Here is a 20,578-nt window from a genome sequence, read left to right as displayed (position 1 = left end):
GTGTGATAAAATATTTTGGTTTAAATCACTCTCTTCTGAAAGGTAAACCTACTCTAGCAATTCAGGATTGTGGCTACTCCAGAAGGATAAAGGAAAACAGATTTACCAGACTGCAACTGGGAATCTCTGCTTTTGGCCTTAGGACAGTCAGTTATTCTAGAAACTCCTGTTTATCTGTTGGTTTAGGAGCTTATTTAGGAGTTGAATGAACTCCTTGATTGTTCAATGAATATTTGAGACAACAAAGTGTTTGACAGGTTGAACTTCCCTTGAATGCAGAGACTCCATGAACAGATTACGACCTGTTTGGATGCTCTCCGTAGGAAAACCACAACGGGATTTCTTCTCTTGTATTTCTTTACTGCCCTTCTATCATCAGCTGTTCATGGAGCTGCTAAACACTCTGTGTTAAAGCCATTTTATCTGGCCCTGACCTACCTCTGCATCCCCAGTCATCATTTCCAGGCACTGAATCCAGGTGGCTTAGACCCTTAGACCAATGCACACATTTACCCTGTATGTGAGAACCTGTGGGACAAACCCTCAGCACAGCTTGCACTCAAGCACACAAACATCATCTACAACAAGAGAAACTTTCTTCTGTGGCAGCAAACAGCCTGCTGGAGAACCACAGGTGCCTTTTTCCACTCTCACCCCATCACCTGATATCTCCTCCTCCTTGGGTATCACATACTGATTTCAGGATCAATGTGATGACTCTGGATGAAACCCAACCTTCAGCAAAGGGCAGGAACAAATACATTTTCCTATAATTTCTTTCAATCTTCTGCCATGCTTATGAGGCAAAACTATCAGCACTATTCCCTTCCTCATTACCACTGCTGAGATCAGACAGAAGTGCTGCACACACTTTTTTCTCCCTTCTTTTTGGAGAGCTGGGCAAGTATCTGCAATACAAAAGTGGCAAATACAATAGTTAACTTCTACTGAAGCAAATTATTTTAAAGGTTGCTTTTAAACATGGTCAGGGATGACAAGACTTCAATTTTCTCAGTCTATGTGGTCCAAAGAAGGGGAAACAGGGCCAAAGTGAATCCAGTTCAAAAAAACCCAAGCAAATATTCAAAGAATATTTTGGCAAATATTCACCAGGTCTAGTCTGCATCACATTTTTCAATCTGTGTCCATTGCCACATTGCCAAACCAATGAGACATTCCTGCTGTTGTCCAGAAAGCACAACATCTTCATAATGCACAACCTGGAAAGTGATTAAACAAACAAAAACCCCTCCAGAATTAGTTGCCAGCAGTTAGAAGTGATTTATTTATATTTGTTATGGGCTTTCTCCTCCTCAGGACAACTTTGGCTTGAGCAGTGCTTGCACCAGCTTGGAGGTGGGCCCAGCAAGGTAACCCAGAGCTGTGCCACGTCCTCCTGATGGTGACAGTGCTGCTGTCCCCAGGGGGACACCTGCTCCATGGCCATGCCCCTGGGTCTTGCTTGCCATGGGGCAGCAGAGCTGGAAGGGAGAGGGAACCTCTTCCTGAGGAGTTTCAGAAACAGCCCATTAAAATGAACAGGATCCCTCTCCAGTCACATCCCCCAAGTTCCATTCGCACACAAGTCATTAGGAAAGAGCTAAGGCTGCAGTTTCAGCCTTATCTGCAGGCACAGTCTCCACATGCTTCATCAAACACTTGAGGGAGGAATTACAAATCCAGCAAAAATTAGCTTTTGTGTTAAATACCTGAAGCACAAAACAAGCGGGCTACAGTCACTGATATAATACTGTACAGAAAGAATAAGTGAAATATGTATATGGAGCACAAGCTATCCCCCAATAAATAATTTACAGAATGATAAGGAGTGACTTAGAGTTAACAGGAGATAATCATTGCCCTTCTGCATTAAAACATCCTTGCTCCCTCTCCTCATCCTCATAGTTTTGATTACCTTAGGATAAATGGATTGTTCAGCAGGAGAAAAAAATAAGGACAACACTTTCAAGTTGATAGTCTGGTTTATATCCTTAATCATTTAGTTTTGCAACTACACTCTCTTATTAATGTCCCCTGACCTCATTTTGCATGCTATGCTATTAAAAAAACCCCAAAAAACCAACAAAACACTAAAACCAAAAAACACAAAACAATGAAAAATCCCCAAAACAAAACAAAGAAAAAAAACCAGCCCACATACCAAAAAGCCTGTCAATATTGTGACAATTGCAGTCATGTCTCTTTGGGTACCTCTTTGAACTCCCAAAAGTCCTCACTGGAGTTTCTTTATTGCTGCTGGCACAGAGCAGGATTCTTCATCCACTGGATGCTTTTGGATTTCTGAGGTTGCTGACATTGTCACTGCACTGTGTGCCACGTTTGTATTACTGTATCTGTAATTTAAAAAAAAAAAGAGGTTTTAGACATCCAGATATCTTGCTGGTCAGATGTGCAACTTGAAAGTGAAAATCCAATTAGAAGAATTTCTCTAAAGGCAGCTCCAATAAGTTTGCATTAATTTAGGTGTATTTTACATGTACCTCTTAGAGCCTCAGTGTCAAAATTATATTTTTTATATTTTCATTTTCTTCTTTATCTAAACCAGTATGTTCTACAGTGGTCAAACTGAAAAGCCAAACTTTTCAGATGCAAACAAGAAGCTGCTGTGCTGTGTGTGGAGATTACTTACACCCTAAGAAGGCAATTTCTCCAGGCAATTAATTCCAGCCTTATCAATCAGCTCTTGGGATGGAAGGAATTTTATCTAGTGGAAACTGGACGGAGATCTGCTCTGAAAACTTGCAGCATTTTGCCAGTGAACTCCTGGTAGAGACACTACTGTGCATATTTGAGGTCTCCAAACTATTTGAATCTTAACTTCTTCAATGAAGTATAAATAAAACACAACAAAATTTGTCTGGTAAGTTCATGAGTCTCAGAATGGTTCGGGTTGGAAGGGACCTTAAAGACAGTGCAGTTCCACCTGCCATGGGCAGGGACACCTCCCACCAGCTCAGGTTGCTCCAAGCCCTGTCCAACCTGGCCTCGGACACTTCCAGGGATGGGGCAGCCACAGCTTCTCTGGGCAACCTGTGCCATGGAATGCTTGGGTTACTTTAATTAGATCTCTGTTTTAGGACAAGAGCCTGACTCAATGCATTTGAAGGAGTAAGTCCTCATCTAATGAACTAGTCATCCAAAATCTTTCTTTACAGTGCATTTTTTGTTGTCTCATTAGAGAAGCTGAGAGGAAATTAATTTCTCTGCTAGACTAAGTCATTATTTAGATATGGTAGCAATGGCAAGGTTGCTTTGGTAATACATGGAACTCGTAAGAGCCCTTCATAAAGCATAGGAAAAAAGGAAAACAGAACATTTTTGTGCTCTATCTGCATAGCTAAATGACAGATGTTCCAGCAGCAAACAATATTGGTCAGCACAGGCTGAACTCAAGTGGATCCTTTTCATTGCCTGCCAAAACAGAGCAGCCTTGAAACTTCCTAGAAGAAGGGGGAGAATTACAAGTGTCTCTCTGAATCCTGCTGTTCCAGCTGCTTCTCAGACTTTTGACTTCAAACTGCAATCCAGCTGCTGGTATTTTCATTCCAATTAAGTTTTGAGTGTTTTTTAAACAAAATATTTTCACAGAGCGACTACTAAGCGATTTCATCATGATCTGATTTCAAACAACAAATGCTTACTGAGTCGCAGAGACGGAGTCCGAGAGAGGAAGAAACCTGTGTTTGGAGATTATAAAAATGCTAAAAGGATTTAACTTGGCAAGCAGAAGCCTGAGAGTTCAATTTGACTCAAGGGATGCCAAAGTATTGAGGGCTGTGGTAAACAGTAACCCAGACCTCCTCCATAAGCTGTCCATTAATAAGGGACCTGAGGGACACATTAGAAAATTAACAATTGGAAAATTTAAAACAAATCCAAAATCCAGCTGAGTGTGTGCAGTGTCCAGGTTATATGGTCAATGCAGTAGCTGTCTTTAGAAGATCACACTGCAGAGACACTGGGTCTGGGGTTTTTTGTCCTAAAATACAAGTAAAATGCATTTTTTTAGGAGGTAAAGTGGCAGGCAATAAGACCAGGAGGAAAGCTGCTTGTTCCTGCGGTGTTGATGTGGGTCAGGACCATATCTTGGGGAGCTGTAGCAAGTATGGAGTTCCCTTTTGGGGAAAAAAATCAAAGGTGAGAGAACACACTTTGCCCCCCTCAGCTGCTTCTTCCCCTGTTGCTGCTCCTGCAGACAGAGGTGCTGTGGATGGGTGAAGAGAAGAGAAAGTGTTCACAGAGAGAAGATGAGTCTCACAAGCAAGGTTCCTCTCAAGCACTTGGATTTGGAGTTGCACTGCCTTTCTCCAAAGCCTCCCAGCAGCCCTTCTGGAGACAGCAAACTGCTCCAAGCACTAAGCACAGGCAGCAGAAGCTGCCAGACTTGGTGGTCCAAGAATTCAGACCTGAATTGCAACCAGCACACCTCCTATCACAACATGAACACTTATCATATCTCACAGTTACCACAAGAGTCCAGACAATCCAACATTTTTCTATGAATTATGGGGAAAGGATCATAATCCAGAAGTCCATGGCCATTCCATCATCAGAAGAATGTTGCTGGCTACCTTTCTCAGAGCAGTGTGCTAAAGTCAAGCATCTCACCCTCCAAACACTCCTCGCCTTCAAAGAACAACATAAAGTGGGGATTTAGAGATGGAGACAACTTCCTCACCACATTACTCTGGCACCACAAGGACCTTAATCATGTGGCTGCTGGCAAAAGGCCTACGTTTAATGACATCAAATACACACAGACTTTGAGAGAGATCCTTGTTATTTTTTAATGGTGGGTTTTGAGTACTGGCTCCATAGCAGACTCAAAATAGAAGTATTTTAGATAAAGATGGGTTTGTAAGGAAAAAGAAATATACAAAAAGGGGTACTGGCTTTCATTGACTACCACACACAGAATTAGGTGCCAGAAACACAAAAAGGTTTATTAAGTGATCTAACACATAGATCAAGGCAAAAGACAAAGGCTTTTCCTTTTTAACTTTGCTTGCTTATTGCTGTGGAAGTTGGCTCCCTTTTTTTTTCATTGTCAGAAAACTGTTAAAACTTTTTCCATTGGATTAAGAAGCTCTTGGGACATTGCACCTTCCCAAGTGTGAATAGGAATATATTCTTTCTCTCTTTCTGGAGAATCAATCCAATATGGACTGCACAGGCAGAAATATCTGAGTGTCTCTCTCATTTCATATTATATGAAGAGCACAGAGTAATTTACACATGTTCACAGTTGCAAGGGTATAACAACAATATTGACATTTGTTAATTTGTCTAAGCCCAAGGAATACCAAGCATTTCTCCTCCAAGGATATACAAGGGATGGAAGAATAAAAGTTCATCTTTTTTTGTTTCATTACATTTATATTGCAGTTGCTTTGAGGACAAAGGATCACATACAATAGCAAATACATAATTAATTAAATCCATGAAATTAAGCTGCTTCTACTTGGTGGTAGTTTCCTGGAAGTCACTTGGTGGATTATGGCTTTCCATGGAAACACTGTGGAAATCCAGAACTCCAGAGCTGTTTAAAAAAGGGTTTACAAATCCAGCAGCAACTTTGTCATGTTTGTATCGTATCTCTGCTGTTAATTAATGAAGTGGGAATGTTGCCCCTAAAAAGGAACATACCATTCATGACTGCTGTGCTGCTCAGAGTAAAAGCAGACACTGAGCCTGCAGAAACCATACAAATTCTGTGACTTACCACTTTGTCATCTGATGCTTCTTTTACCCCCAACTTCTACCCCAGGACCTAAAGTAAACACTTCGGTGCTTCTCTTCCCTCTTGGCTCTTTGTTTCTCTAAAAAAAATCCATTTAAATCTTTAGAGGTGTGTTTTTAGAGACGCAAAAACTACCCTGGAAAAACCTGGAAAAACAGCCATCTTTTCTTTGTTTTCACTCGAGGCTTCTCGAAGCCCCAACTCCAGTGATGTTTGAAAAGGATTCCACGAGCAGTATCTGGAAACTTCAGCTGAACTGATTGATTGTGTTTAATTGCTTTTTGGTTTCATCAACACAGAGCCATAAATCTACTGCCTGTCAAACACAGGGAGTTGATTAATGGAGCAATGGCTGTCTAGTCAAGTTACAAAGAAATCTCCACAAAATATGAGTCTTAGAGGATGCCTGTTTTTTAACTACTGCCTTGGCATGTGCCATGGTGAGGGCAGGAGGTGGTGGAGGCTCCAGCAAGACAGACAATGAATGTGGCACAAGGGGCTGCTGCCTCTTTCCTCCTCATCTGCCTGCAATGAGTGAAACAAAGCCTAAGAAAAACCACAGCAGCCTTTTCCCCCTGGTTTATTGCAACACTAAGGAAAAAGGGAGCTCAGCACACGCACTGTGGAACTGCAAAGCCAACTTACAGATGCAGAGAAACAGAGATTCCAAGATTGGAGTCTGGATCCAAAGGACATCCTTCATCTGCAGGGCACTTGCTATCACAAGAGAAACCAGCCCCAGTTCTGGGGGTGATTTTGAGGCTTGTTGGAAGCATCCTGCATGGAACTGTTGTTTCCCAGCTATTGAGCCAGATGAGGATCTGGAGTATTTGTGAACAGTGGAGCAAAAAGTCAAATGAGGAGCAAGCAAAGTGCTGCCAAATACTAAAGAGAAAAAACCCCACTACTTTTAACTCACAATAAAACATGTTTCTTTCAGCATTTTTATCCAGTTAGTAACATTTTTACTGACTCTTCCAGAACCCTGTCATGATTACATCTATTATGTGATTCCTGAATTTATGTGGCATTACCTTCAACATTCAGCAACCTGTAAGGCTGGTCCTACAAAAATTCTTGTACAGGCCTGGTCTGTAGACATAATTAGAAATAAATATACTATTTTTACTGGAAAATACCATAAGTGGGCTGCTTAACTTTAAAGAACAAATCAATAGATTATACTTCATTGACCAGCTGATAAATAAACATTACATCTCCTCTGACATGAATAAAGACTTGGATTACATCAGCTGAAGAAACCCACCATTTGTTATAGCAGCTGTCAGGGAACAAGTCCTGGAAATTTTAAATGATAGGGAAAATATTAATTTGAAAAATATATAGGCAAATTTTCATTACTTACAATTCCCAGCATGATTGGGTTTTCTCCTCAAATCTGTAACCTGTAAAATGCAAATAGTTTTTTTAAAAAAACTTATTGAAAAGTAAGTGAAACCCACTCAAGAAAACTGGTAAGGGGGGGTATTCATGAAAGAAGATGCTTCAGGAGGTTTGGATGTGCCAGGCAAGTTGCATAGCAGCAGTTCCACTTAAACCCACTGGCAGCTCCATGGGAGATAAGCACACAGGCACTCTGGGCAGCCCCTTCCTGGGGCTCATGAGTAGAAAAGGAACAGTTTCCTAAGGAAATACCTTGAATCAAGACTCAGTGTCAGCTGTACAAGTTCTCCTCTTTCCCTCTTTTCTCACTGGTAGAAGACCTTGGCTCTCCCTTCAGCTGAAGGTCTCTGTGTGCACCTTCTGCACTGTCAGGATGAAGGCTGCACCAAAATGTTGTTCCTTATCTTCAAACTAATTTATCCCCAGCAGAAACTGCTCATGGTGAGCTCTGTCCTATCCTCTCCAAAACCAGCTGGTTGAGCAAAGAACAAGGGCCTCCTTCTGCCATGGTGCTCAATTGCTCTCCTGAGACCTCACCCATGCCAGAACTTCCTCAGGGGCTTTCATGGTGGCAAAGTGTTCTCAAGTGCTCTTGGCACTCAGGGTTTGGCACAGAACACTTCAAATTCAGGCACCATGGGAGAAGATGCAGCTCCATTTTCTCCAGCACTGTCACTCTCCCTCTGTCCAGCCCTGGGTGTGGCTGCTCTTCTGAACACCCAAAGCATCGTTCCCAGGGCAGATCCCAAATTTACAGAATTCAGTACTATTCAGCTGGCAATTTGTGCACCTCTGTGCCAACAAACTTCTGGAAAACAAGGTCCTGTATGCTGCTGAATAGTCCTAAAAAAGAATTAGAGTTGTGCCGGGAAACATGTCTAGACAAAATATTGTACCTTGGCTACCTTCTCTCACATGTCTTTAAAACAGTCCTTGGGAGTATTGATTTTTCTCTCCACAAATTGTATTTCACATTGGTCCAGTGTAATGGGCCATAGATTCCCCCAGACAGCAGTGACACCAGGGCTCCCATTTGATGTCCTGTTTCTCCACCCTCTCCTTGTTGCCTCAGACAATTCATATGCCACAGCAGAAGAGATGAGTTGCTCCTCTGCCACAAAGAAATATTGGTCCTCCCTGGAAAGCCTTTGAGGCTTTGGAAAAGCTTTCCCAGTAATTCAGTATTTCAGAGGAGGCAACCTGGTCCTGGCACCTGGTGCTGGGGCAGTGGAAATGGTACCAGGCTCCTTAGAAACCATCCCAAGGCATCCTGGCCCTGGCCCTGCCCACAGCCTCTGGTTGTAGGGGAAAAGAGCTGGTGCATCAGGAAAAAGCCTGTCAAAATATTGGTAGGCTGTTTGAGCAATATAAATATCTTTGATACTTTAAGAGTGTTCTTCAAGGAAACCTCATCTTCCGCCTGAACTGGAAAAAAAACATTTTAAAACTGCAATTATTTGCAGTACCTGGATGTCACTTTGTGTTAGTCTAACCATTTTGTTTTAATAAAATCAAAATACTCCATTCTTACTTTGACTATATATACTCTTGTATACTATTAAATAGCTGTAACATAAAATGACTTCATTTCCTTCTGACAAGATGACTCTGATAGGGTCATGTCATTCTGATAAAAGTCAAAATACTTCATCTTCTGCAGGACATTCATGCTTTAGAAAGTTTTTGACAAAACAGTGTTTTCCACTGCATAGATATCCAATCCCAAGATTTTTGGCCAGCTGTGATAATCAAAAGCAAGCCAGGACCTGACTTTGAACATCCTTAACAGAGGGGGACCTCTCTCTTGTTAAGTGCATCACTAAATTGAATTTACTGAAAAATACATCCCACTGACAACCTCATCATGTGCCAGTGCAGCTTTCCAGAACTCCAGTGCAGATCTGGGTTACCTTTGGCCAGTAACACAGATTTGCAAAATCACAGAGAAGTTTCATCTGGAAGGGACCCCTGAGACCATCTTGGCCAACCTTGTGTTGAAAGCAGGGCCTTAGACAAGGTTATCCACAGCCCTGTCAAGCCAAGCCTTGAACATCCAGGCAGACTCCACTGCTCCTCCAGGCAGCTTATCCCAGCTTCCAACTGGTCTCACAGTGAAGAAATTCCTTTTAAAATTCAGATAAAAATACCCTGAAGCAACTGTTGCCTCTTCCCCTTATTCTCTCTCTGAGTTCCTGTGAAGAGAATGACCAAGTCCATCTTCTCTCTCCTTCAGGACTCTTACAGAAAATCTGGTTAACAGGCAAATCTGGTGAAAGGGGATAAAAAAGAAGACATGCTCCACAAAGTCTATTGCATTTAAGCTGCTTGTAACATTGAAGACTCACAGTGACAAAAGCTCAGAAGGACACACATACAGGTACAGGACTGACAGTCTTTCCCAGCCCAAATTGTTGGAAGTAACTTGTGCTTCATGACAACAAATTTATTGCAGTCACTGTGGAAAAAAAAAAAAATCAATGAATTTTTTCCAATTATTAGATCAAATTATGCAGGTACAGAACTTCCTGATTACAGAATGGATGGATGACCTTTCAAAAACAGGTGTTGGTTGGCCTTCTTTCCCCCTTCTATGGCTTTTTCTTTTCAATTAATAGAAACGGGGTTTTTTTCCTCTTTTTTTCCCCTCAAGTATTTCAGGCTGCTTTAAAAATTGCAAATGAAACTAAAACGTATTAAAGTTTCTGGGAGGTTTGCTAAAGGACTTGTCTTCTGATATTTTTTTACCTTTCCTAAACAGAGACTGATTTTAGCAGCCATTCTGCACACTCGCAAAATTTCCTGGACCACAGAAAATTGCCAAAACTTGTCTTTGGGGATCACAGACTTGGAGAACAAGAGGAAACATGATAACCAGCTGACTGATGGATTGAGCCACAGGAGAAGACGTTTGCTCCAAGTGGGGAAGGTCAATGGCATCCATTGCTACGCTGCTCCTACCACTGATTCCTTCCAGCATCCAAGACACACCTTTCCACCCAGCTTGGAGGGGTCCTGCTCCACCTTTCAGGCTTGGATCCAAAGTTTTTATGGAAGAATTACTAAAAAGTGTCTAACACCCTGATTAAGACAACCTTCTCTTAATTAATTGCTTTGAGAGATCAATGAACCTTTCACTAAAATGACAGCCTCTAAATCTCAGGGGTTTGTGATGCTCTTTTCTCAAGGGCTAGACCTGAGAATTACACTGTGCACACGGCTTTGCTCAGGTTCCTTCCAGAAATACACCACCATTTGTCTTTAGACAGATTTGAAACTCAGAACACAGTTCAACTCTTGCTTTTGCAAAAGCATAATAAATAGTATGACATCAACAGAAAAGGACAAAACTGAAGCTGTATTCTTGTGTGTAGAGCCCGTGGTACTTGCCATATTAAACAGTGGAAAAACCAAAACAGGCAATATCTCCTTCTTGAGCCATAACAAACCTGATTTCTACATCCACATTTTCTCATGTATTACTCAGAGCTGATTCAAATCAATACTTAAAGGGGAGACAAGAAACAATTAGTGCTGCAGGAAACCGATTATCCACAGAACATAACCCTCATTATCCACGTCAATATAAAGCCAGTTCCTGACAAAATGCTTCTCTTCATTATCACTCCTGTTATTAATGGCAACTTTATTTTTAGAAGAGATAGGAATCCAAATTCCTAACCCCTTCTTCTCGTGGAAGTTCCAAAGGCAGGCACAGCAATAAGGAATATTTCCCCTTGGCACAACTTTCGATGCCACATTTTATTTTCTGCTGCCTATTTTCCTCTTGCAGCTCCACACACACAGATTGTGCTTCTCCCTCAGAAACTGAGGCTTCTGTGCCCTGCTCTGGAGTCAGGGTTTTCAAAGAAGGAAATCAGTCACCAGTGAATGGAGAAGGAAGTCTTCAGACAGCAGGAAAGAACAAAAGCTTAGTCCAGGGATTACACTATAAAATTAGGAAAATGGTGCAACACACTTCAGCCAACATCTGTGATACTGTGGCCTATCTCCAAGGTGCAAATCTAACTCTTTGAGAGCTAAAAGGTGACCAAAACAAAAGCAAATACTGTTAAAAAAATAGGGTAACGGAATAAATTTAATTATTTTAACAGCACCTTCCATCACATTTCTTGTGTGTTTACATGTTGTTATTTAAAAAGATACGAAAGTAGGAAAGATTAATTTAAATCCATTTTCAATACAAGCAGAACAAGGTTCAAGATCTTCTGAGAGCCTATAAAAGAATCCTATAAAACCAGATGTGTGTCGTTATGAAAATTGTGGTTTGTGTCAGACAGTAGCCACCATTGCTGCTCATAGTAATCCATGTTGTGGGGAAAGGGAATGATGGGGGGTTTTTTGTGAAGTTATTGGGAATTTTTCAATCAGATCGTTCTTAGTTGAAAACCATCAGTTTCTAACAAGGAACTTTTTTAGAAAGTTTCCTGGGATTGGTATGGGATTTTTAATCAAAGTGGAAAGAGTCAGAAAGAAACCAAAAAAACAGTTTAGTGTCTGAAGAACTTTTACAGCCTGTGGTGAAGATCATATCCAAACCCCCTTTCCTGGCTAACCTGCAGCAATGTGCCATAAAGCTCCCAGAGACAGAAATGCTGTGTCTTCCTTCTGTTTCCAAAAAATTAAAAAAATAAAAAAACCCCCAAACTTCTATACTCTTTCCATGATGCATCTCTTTCCATCTGTTCTGATTGTTTTTTACATCTCCCATACAAATGGTCCTCCAGCCTCTCCAGTATGAATCAGAAACCTCACTGATAAAAGGATACAGCTTGACTAAATAAAAAGAGAACATCCTCTATGTCTACATTATGAACATTTCAAACCATTTTACACCAAAGACAGTGCATATGTTCACTGAAAGAACCCATGCTATTCATGAGCAGACCCAAGAGAGAGGCAAAAGCACTACTGCTGAAAGGATTGCTTTGTAATATAGATCTATGATAAAGTCAAAAGGAAGCATTTCTGGACATGTTCCATCACTTGATGTTCAGGAAACCATTTTGTATGACACAAAGGATTAGGAAAAATAAGCTGCATGACATTTATTTTGTAATTTTAACATTAGCATCTGTAGAAACATTTTATTGTCAGTACAAAAGTTAACAGATTTTAATACTTATTTTACCCAATTTAAAAAAAATTATTAAAAAAATTAACAAAACAAAACACACCACCACATAGAACAGTGTAATTTGCATTCATATTCCATGGCCACATCAGTGGGAGTGTTCTGAAAGTAAAAAACACAAGACTTCTGTAAAAAGATAGAAACAACAGAGATATTTGAGCAGAGGCCAGTGCTACACCTACTGTTATGGAATGGATCAGAAGGAAATCCTGGAGTCAGCATGAATTAATCCCTTAAAAAGACGCTGATATTCCTATGGCAAATTGTCATTATAAACAACTTCTCTCTTTTTAACTTAAGTTACAATAGAGGGATAGTCTAAAAGGCAAGAATCCAGGCCAAAAGATCTGGAACCCATTATCCAGCTTGGGGAAGAGAATTGGAGTTAATGTGCTGCATGTGCAACTCAGGGTAGAAGCTCACCTCCTTTAGAGCAGCATGTTCTGCTGTGGTTATAGACAAATTCATGTCTTTCTTTACTTTAAGAACCCTGTTTAAAATTTTCTTCTTTTTTTTTTCTTCTTGCTGTGGAATGACTCTGCTTTTTGGCCATGGGAAACCTTCCTAAAGAGTTAAATTGTTAAAGTGACAGGTATGGAGAATAAAAGACTTTCTTGTTAAAGGATTTGGTTTTGATAAGAATAATCATCTGACACTGCAGTTTTTAAACACAAATAAATCAAAAGTTTAATTCCCCCAAATTAGTTATATACTGTAAATATTTCTTTTTTTAAAGATCTGAAAACTAGTAAAGTCTGAGCAATATATCTACTAGTTCTCTGTGCTGCCTGCATAGAAATGCCATTTAAATTACAAAAACACAACAACCCTATAAACGATTAACTGTTTTGTACATTACCAATTAGTTAATAAATTAATGATATACCATTTTCCCTGAAAGCAAAGTATTTTCCACCCTTGGATGGTGAAAATTAAGAAATTCTGTGTAAGAACAGCATTTAGCAAATAGCTGTTAAAAAAGAGACTAATTTGCTAGGTGGATTGGGACATCCATTTTTTAAATCAATACAAAAAATAATTCATTGTAAATATATATAATATATATTTATACATATTTTGAATATATTTACATACATCCAGCACCTATATACTGCATTTGTGCTCTGTAAGTGTGTGCCAACATATATTTTCTCCAAATATTACAAAATAAACAAGAAAGGCAGACCCAGAGTTTGCCTCAAGTCCAACTGGTCCATTGTACAAACAAAGTCTGTTGCAGCTCACGGGAAGCCAGAAAATTGATAGCAATGGGTATCTTAGATACAGCTCACAAACATTCTTTGTTGGGAATGTTTAAAAGTTGCAAATGATGACATTCTTTATGTAGGTTCTGACTGCTTTCCTCCAAGTTGGGGGTTTTTTTTGGCCTTTTTCTTCTTTTTTTCCATATTCCGTATGTACAAGCAGAAACATTAAGGTCCCGGAGAAAAGATTTTGTTTTGTGTATGGCAGGTAGCTTGATGTTCTTGTTTCTTTATTCCTCTGTGTGATTTCTTTTCATGTTTTAACACTTCCATTCATGTGTTGGTACTTGGGAAGGCAAGGTTCATAAGGCATTGGATCGGGAGAAAAAACAGAGTCATCACCTGAGGAACACGAACTCCTCGTGTCAGGGTAACTTGGTGAATACTGTTCCAGAGGTCCACTGAGGTCCAGATACTCCTGTGACAAAAGAAATAAAGTGCATTTTTAGACAGCAAGTAAAACTGGCAATTACACACCACCACTGCTCAGATTTGGCCTGAGCATCCAGCAGGTAAAAGTTTAAAAACAACACTCATTTCTGTATGTCAGTTGCATTCAAACCTGCCTGTTGCTTAAATATCTCATAAAACAAGGAGCTCAAGTAGAGAAAGAAAAGCCAAACCAATAACACGGTATTTTCTGAAGTCCAACATCACCAGCATTAGCTGTGTCAGTGGGAATAAACATGGCAACCACATCAAAAGAGGACTTTTCACTCGCAATGATAAAAATGAAATTTCATCCTAAATAGAACCACTTTTCTTTAGCACATGGTAGTGATTTAGAGAGGGAAAGGAACTTCCAACTTTATATTCCTTTGGTCACTTTGAATATCTGTTTTATATTTGGTGATATTAAATTTGTGTTCAAACATTCAGTGGCATACGTGCAAAAAAAAGGAACTGGAAGAAAAACAAAATTAAATTCACGAATTAGGGTTTTTTACACTGCATATTTGTGTGTGTGTGTGTGTTGTGTGTCCCAGAGTAGCCATGACCAAAGCAGTCATTAAAAAAGGAAATATCATCTGCTGAATCCAAGTTTTGGGTTAAGGCTCTTTCACTAGAAACAACAGTTTTGGCAAGAGAATAAAGTTATTTTTCCCCTTGAAATGTTCCTTCTCTTTCAACTTTTAGAGGCAGCTGCATTCATTTAAATGCAATCTCTTCATTTGCTAAACCACAAGTTATGATCGTACTGACGAGACAAGTCTTCCATCTCAGTCAGGAGTTTATGCTGCTGTGCTTAGGTTTGGGTAATTTACTTGTTTGGCCAACATATTTTTTTAAAGTCAGACATTCAATCATTGCCATATTATAGTTAAAAAAATGGTCACCCTTTCAAAAGGCGGGTGTGGAATGCAAGTTTTAAAATGCTGAAAAATACAACAGGGAGCAAAAGAAGGGGGGTTGGATCTATTGGTCGCTGCCTGCCCGGCTGCCAAGGCTTCAGAAAAATCCACAAGGGCAATTCTGACACGTATTTATGGATAGGAAAATCACTCCTACATGACCAGAATAATCAAGAACTTTGAAGACAGATGGAATGGGAAAGTATCCCAGGACTGGAAGCAGGAGGAGTTTCCCAAGGGCTATCAAGATGTGGTTTGTCATGTCAGAAGACTTGATGCAATTCAGTCATGAATTCAGTATTGAAGGTAGGATCCATATCCCCTCTCCCACATCCTTTATCCAGTGTCATGTCATGTCATGACTTACAGAATCCTTTATCCAGTGTCATGTCATGTCATCCAGTGTCATCCTTTATCCAATGCCACAGTTACATCAAAAGTCATAAGAACTAATACCAGGTTGGTTCCTGATGTTGATAAAACAACACAGTCAGGAGGCTGACTCTGTGGCTTCTGCTCATGGAAACTTGGGAAATAGATATTTTGGGGAAAAAAACCCAAGAAAATAGATAAAAACCAGGCTTGTGATGATTGAACATGGAAAATAGCAAGACCACTATTTTAAGCAGAAATAATTACTTGCACAAATGCTGAAGAAGATATTATTGGCTGCATTGAGAATTCTTTAGGTTGTTGGGTAAACTAGGCTGACCCTGTGTCAACAATGTGATTCTGGGGGGAAAGGGAAAGTGCCACTGTGGAGAAGACAATCAGAAGTGTTGCCACAGTGAAGCATGAAGAACTTCTACTTCTGGAAAACCGAGGGGATTACAGAAAATCAGAGACCCCAAAAGCTATGGAGAAAAATGGGACATGTTGGAGTTCTCAGGAGACACCGAGATGATGACCAGCTTTCGGGAGCATGAAACGGGCTACAAAGACAAGGAATATAATTTGCTTCCTATGTCCAGAGTAAAAAGGACAAAAGCTATATCTGATGTTGAAAGATTAGAGATTAGGAAAACAAAGCAACAGGCTGTCAAGGGGCGATGCCGAAATACAGCAGTGGAGATCTTTAAGGACAAGTTACATAAACATCTGTCAGGAATGACAAACGTATAGTGGATCCTGCCACAGGCCCATCAGATGGACTGGACGTGTTCCTAAGCTTTTTCCAGGCGTTTTTCCTATGATTCTAGCCTGAAGTAATTTACATAACCCTAAAGGCCTTTTCAGGTTACCTTTGAGATCATTCCAGGTCTATGAGCAGCACAGAATTGGGAAGGCAAGACGGTTAAACACACACAAAAAAGAAAGCAATATCCTTTCCCAGGCTTCGAATTGCAGCCCAGAACCTCCCTCTTGAATCTGCAAACACACATCCAGTCCAAGCCACCCAGCAGTTCACAGTGGCCGCCAGCCCATCCAACTGGTCTTGTGAAATCACATATAAATCAGGCAGGAAAAGATGCAGTCAGCACTGGGTGAGGTGAAAATGGTAAGAGGACACAGAGCTGTGCCGCTGACTCAACAGGGAGCACAAATTCCTGCCCCATCTCTGAGCTACTCCTGAAGGTGCCACTTTGTAGAGTAACCCTTTAAAACATAACCAAGATAAATTTATAGCTGCTACTGAAGCCAAGGAATCTTTTTCAACCAGATCTACTGGGCAAATGATGGTCACACAAAACGGCGTCTCTTTTCCCGGGTTCTCCTGTCATCTCCATTGTGTACAGGCTTTCCTAAAGCTGCTCCATAATCCGTTCTTTATTTCTCTGACAATCATAAAAAATTACAATGCAATGTTGAGGAGCCATATAAAATGATTCATATACTTTTTTTCTATCCTTCTCCCCTTATAAAGAAGTCATAACATATTTGAAAATCTTATTTTGAAATGGTCAAAACAAGTTGTTGCAACTTTCCTGTGTAAGTGCTTTGCTCTTTTTTTCCCCCTCCCATTATACATATCATTTCTCAGAAGTAACAGGAGTCTGCAGAATATTTCTGGGACACCAAGCATTTTCTCTTAAAAGAAGTTTCCACCAAAAGAATCAACATTTCCATCACTTGTGATTTTCCTCAAAGGTGCATGTGGTTTAGTGATAAGAGAACTGATTCCTGTGTGAATACCCTAATCAGTGTGTTCCTTGCTAAGACTAATAATATCTCAGACCTCTGAAAGAACACTCCTCAAATAAAACCTTTTTGCATTCATATATCCCAACCCGGAGCAGTGCTAGGCAGGACCTTTGGATAATTGGATAGCTGTTTGCACGTTCCCTCTGGGTCCTCATTCCCTCCACAGAGAGCTATTTCAGAGAACCTAATTCACTCTCAGACACATAATCTGAAATCCAACATTGACAGTTCCTCCTCTTCTGACCTACATATCATGGCTGGGAATCAAACCAAGTGGATAAATGAGAAACATCATGAACTCGACGTGTCTCCTTCACACAAAATTCATGTTGAAATGCAAATATTGTCGCTCAACCTGTGGCATGCAATCCCTTAAAACACCAAGAGATGCAACAAGAAATAAACAAAACCACTTTAAACATGTGGGGTTTTTTAGTTACATAAATCAAGGCATAATGGCAAAAGACTGAGGATTTCATAGGATACATAGTTCAGCTGTATGTAACCTCAGAGGACACAACGACAAACAGAACAAGAAATGAATTTGAGCAAGATTTCATAATTAAATAAATTCCATCTGACTCCTGAACCATTTGTCCTGATCAGCAGTTAATGGAGGGAAACAATCTACCTACCTCATTAGTTGTGAGAGTGAGAATCCGATCCAAGTCTTCTACCAACTGTTTGAAAGTCGGTCTCTGTGAAGGCACAGCATGCCAGCAATCTCTCATCATCATATAGCTGGAAGACAGACACATTTTTGGGGCTTAATTAAAATCACGCGCCCTTCTCCCAAACCTTTCCACACACAGTCCATGTTGTTCTTCACAAGTAAAGCAGGGAGCACACACAGCTCTACACATGGACCACTGAATTCCCAACTCATGCAACACTCTCTGCCCTCAAAGGTGCTTTCTACTCCTGTCTCTCCCCTGCTCAGTGCCTAAATTACATTTCTGTGGACTCAATTCTGTAGCCATCTGTCCCAGGAATTTCAAATGCAGTAAATTCACATGCATCAACCTTTTTGCATGTAAGAGATTGCAGGTTTTGTGAAGAAATTAAAATGGGAAGATAACTAAAATAGTTAAAGTCTACACTGAAATACCAGGGAAATCACACTCCCCTCACCACCAGGAGATAATACAGTGTTAACACAGGAGTTCTCAGACATATATTTGTGTACAAAAGCGGCCTGATGTACCTTTCATATGATCAGGGGGGTGTGCAACATTTATGAATTTTCATTTTAATAATATTAAAACAAATATGAGTGTAAAAACATTGTCAGAGACTGGCTTGTAGATAAACTCTTCCTTTTTTCAATAGGATCACAGTGAGGTGTGCAAAGAAGCCTCCTCTGCCAAACATTTCCTGAAATCCTTTTCATGGTCTTCCTTTACATATCTATAACCCACAGTTTTAGGGTCAAGAGCTTCTGAAAATGTCTGATTCTGCCGGGGGTAGCACTAAACATGTGAGTTCAGCACAGATGTGCCCTTCAACCCTGGCACAGCAAATCAGGGTCCTTACAGTTCATTGGTGCAGTTGGCAGGTTTATCCATCCGGTGCCCTTCTTTAAGCAGCTTAAAAAGTTCCTCCACTGGGATTCCTGGGTAGGGTGATCCTCCTAACGTGAATATCTCCCACATTAACACACCAAATGACCAACTGTAAAATCAAAGAGAAAACTGCATTAGTAGATCTGCCTGAATGCTGGAAACAGAGAATTCCAACCCCTCCTAGGCCATGCTTAGATGAGCCTCTGCCCAGGTCTGTGCCTTGAGTAGGACAGCAATCTGGGAAGTGCATCAGCTGCACAGACAACATATAGAATGGGGACTGACCCCAGCATGCTCCCAAACACAGCCTTTGTCCTGGTCTGGTGTGCTCTGAGCTACTGCAAGGAACTGCATCTTCACAGCCTAATGACTTACACAACATTCACAGCTCAGCTCGATCACAACTATGTGGCAGGGTATTTTGGAAAGAGCAGACTGTCCAAAACAAAAATATTTTGCATCATCCTGCCCTTCTTTTTCTTTTATTGTTAACTTTTGCTAGGAAATGAAGGAGGATAATTTTAAGGCAGTTTTCCTGCCTGCTTGCCTGTCTCATCACGTCTTGTTGGCAACCTGAGGCTCTTTGGCAGGCAGCTTTGCCAGGTGAGCAACAGCACACAGCTTGCACTGGCTGCCGAGCTACTCTGCAGCTCCCCCAGCTCTGCAGCAGGGTATTTTAGTAAACTGTTTGCACAAACTTACAATAATATTATCTTTAGCCATCTTCAAAGCCACCGTGGGGCCAAGAGCCTCCAAGTCCCAGCACTGAAATCCTCATGCTAAGGAGCTCAGTCCTGAACCAGGGAAGTGATTTACTTCACATTCTCTTAAATATTTTGCCAAGATGTTATTTTAAAACACAAGTTTGATCCACCCTCAACCTCTGTATATAGTTTCCTTTGGAAATGATGTAAAGATTGCAGGAAACACATCAGTAAATGGTTTTCTTGAGCAGAGAGCAGCTTGGGAAGTGCATACAGGTTAAAGAAAGAGGAGACACTTATTTTCTCCATCCTGTCCTTTTCCTTTTTAACCCTGAACTGACATGCATAACCTTTTACACCTGTGCTGGGAAGCATCCAGCCTTTTACAGCTAACAGTTTCTCTTGGAGAAATAAAAAACCTTGAGATCTTCATCTGCATTGCATAAGAAATACACGTCTACTTCAAGCACAATGCACATGAAACTGTAACAGCAAGCAGAATAAACCCCAAGCAGTTGCATCAGCCAGCGACTCTATGATCACATTAAATGATTTTTAAGTGTCAGAGTCCAATGATTTCCTACTACATGCGAACTACTGCTGGGAAGCAACAACACTTCTCAAAATCAGTGGAATCTTCTCCAGTATGCCCAGCCTAGGTTTTATTATACCTAATCTTAGCACGGATATTTATAAGAGGTTTTCATGAACTTTCCTTTTTTTTTCCCCTTTTCTTTTCTCTCTCTTCTCTCTTTTTTTTTCTAACCTGAAGGAAGTCCAGAGTATGTCAAAAGCCAAGCAAATTAGATAGACTCTTTGTAGCTGCACATCCGTAAATAAGTTCAAGGGGGGAAACTTCCGCAGTGACAGAAGGAGGTTAGCATTTTCCACCTTTCATGTGCTTTGAAGCTGGGCAGATTAGTAACAGAGCACTGGTTAGCAGTCTACCATAAAATCCTCACTTTCTAAGGGCAAGTCTTGTTCCATCTATTAATACATGAAACAGAATGAAAACTCTTAAAGGTAAAGGACAGCAGCAAAATACATTGAAAATATCCCAAACTTTTACAGATACAAACTGAACCCCCACACACAAACCCCCACTAAAATCAGACCACTTACACATCACTTTGGTGTGTGTAAACTCTGTCAAACAGAGCTTCTGGAGCCATCCACTTTACTGGAAGCCGCCCCTGCAAGTTTGGAGAGGAAGGGAAATAAAAATTTTAATGGCAG

General features: G+C 40.5%; 1 protein-coding gene across 13 annotated transcripts in view; it reads right to left on the bottom strand.

Annotated features, from left to right (window-relative positions):
* Window positions 1-12,216: 12,216 nt before the first annotated feature.
* Window positions 12,217-20,578, bottom strand: part of FGFR2 (fibroblast growth factor receptor 2) — an 83,215-nt gene continuing 74,853 nt past the window's right edge. For all 13 annotated transcript variants that reach the window (XM_071563664.1, XM_071563665.1, XM_071563662.1 and 10 more), the window contains 4 exons: window positions 20,465-20,535; window positions 18,610-18,747; window positions 17,712-17,817; window positions 12,217-14,000 (listed from right to left, as the gene is read on the bottom strand). In XM_071563664.1, coding sequence (XP_071419765.1) covers window positions 13,836-14,000; window positions 17,712-17,817; window positions 18,610-18,747; window positions 20,465-20,535 — 480 coding nt within the window. In that variant the 3' untranslated portion in view covers window positions 12,217-13,835. The remainder of the gene's footprint in view (window positions 14,001-17,711; window positions 17,818-18,609; window positions 18,748-20,464; window positions 20,536-20,578) is intronic.

The sequence above is a fragment of the Pithys albifrons genome, chromosome 9 (genome assembly GCF_047495875.1).
Source record: "Pithys albifrons albifrons isolate INPA30051 chromosome 9, PitAlb_v1, whole genome shotgun sequence".
NCBI lineage: Eukaryota > Metazoa > Chordata > Aves > Passeriformes > Thamnophilidae > Pithys > Pithys albifrons.
Note: the sequence above shows the minus strand (reverse complement) of the source record. Positions and strands in the feature narration are given on the sequence as shown.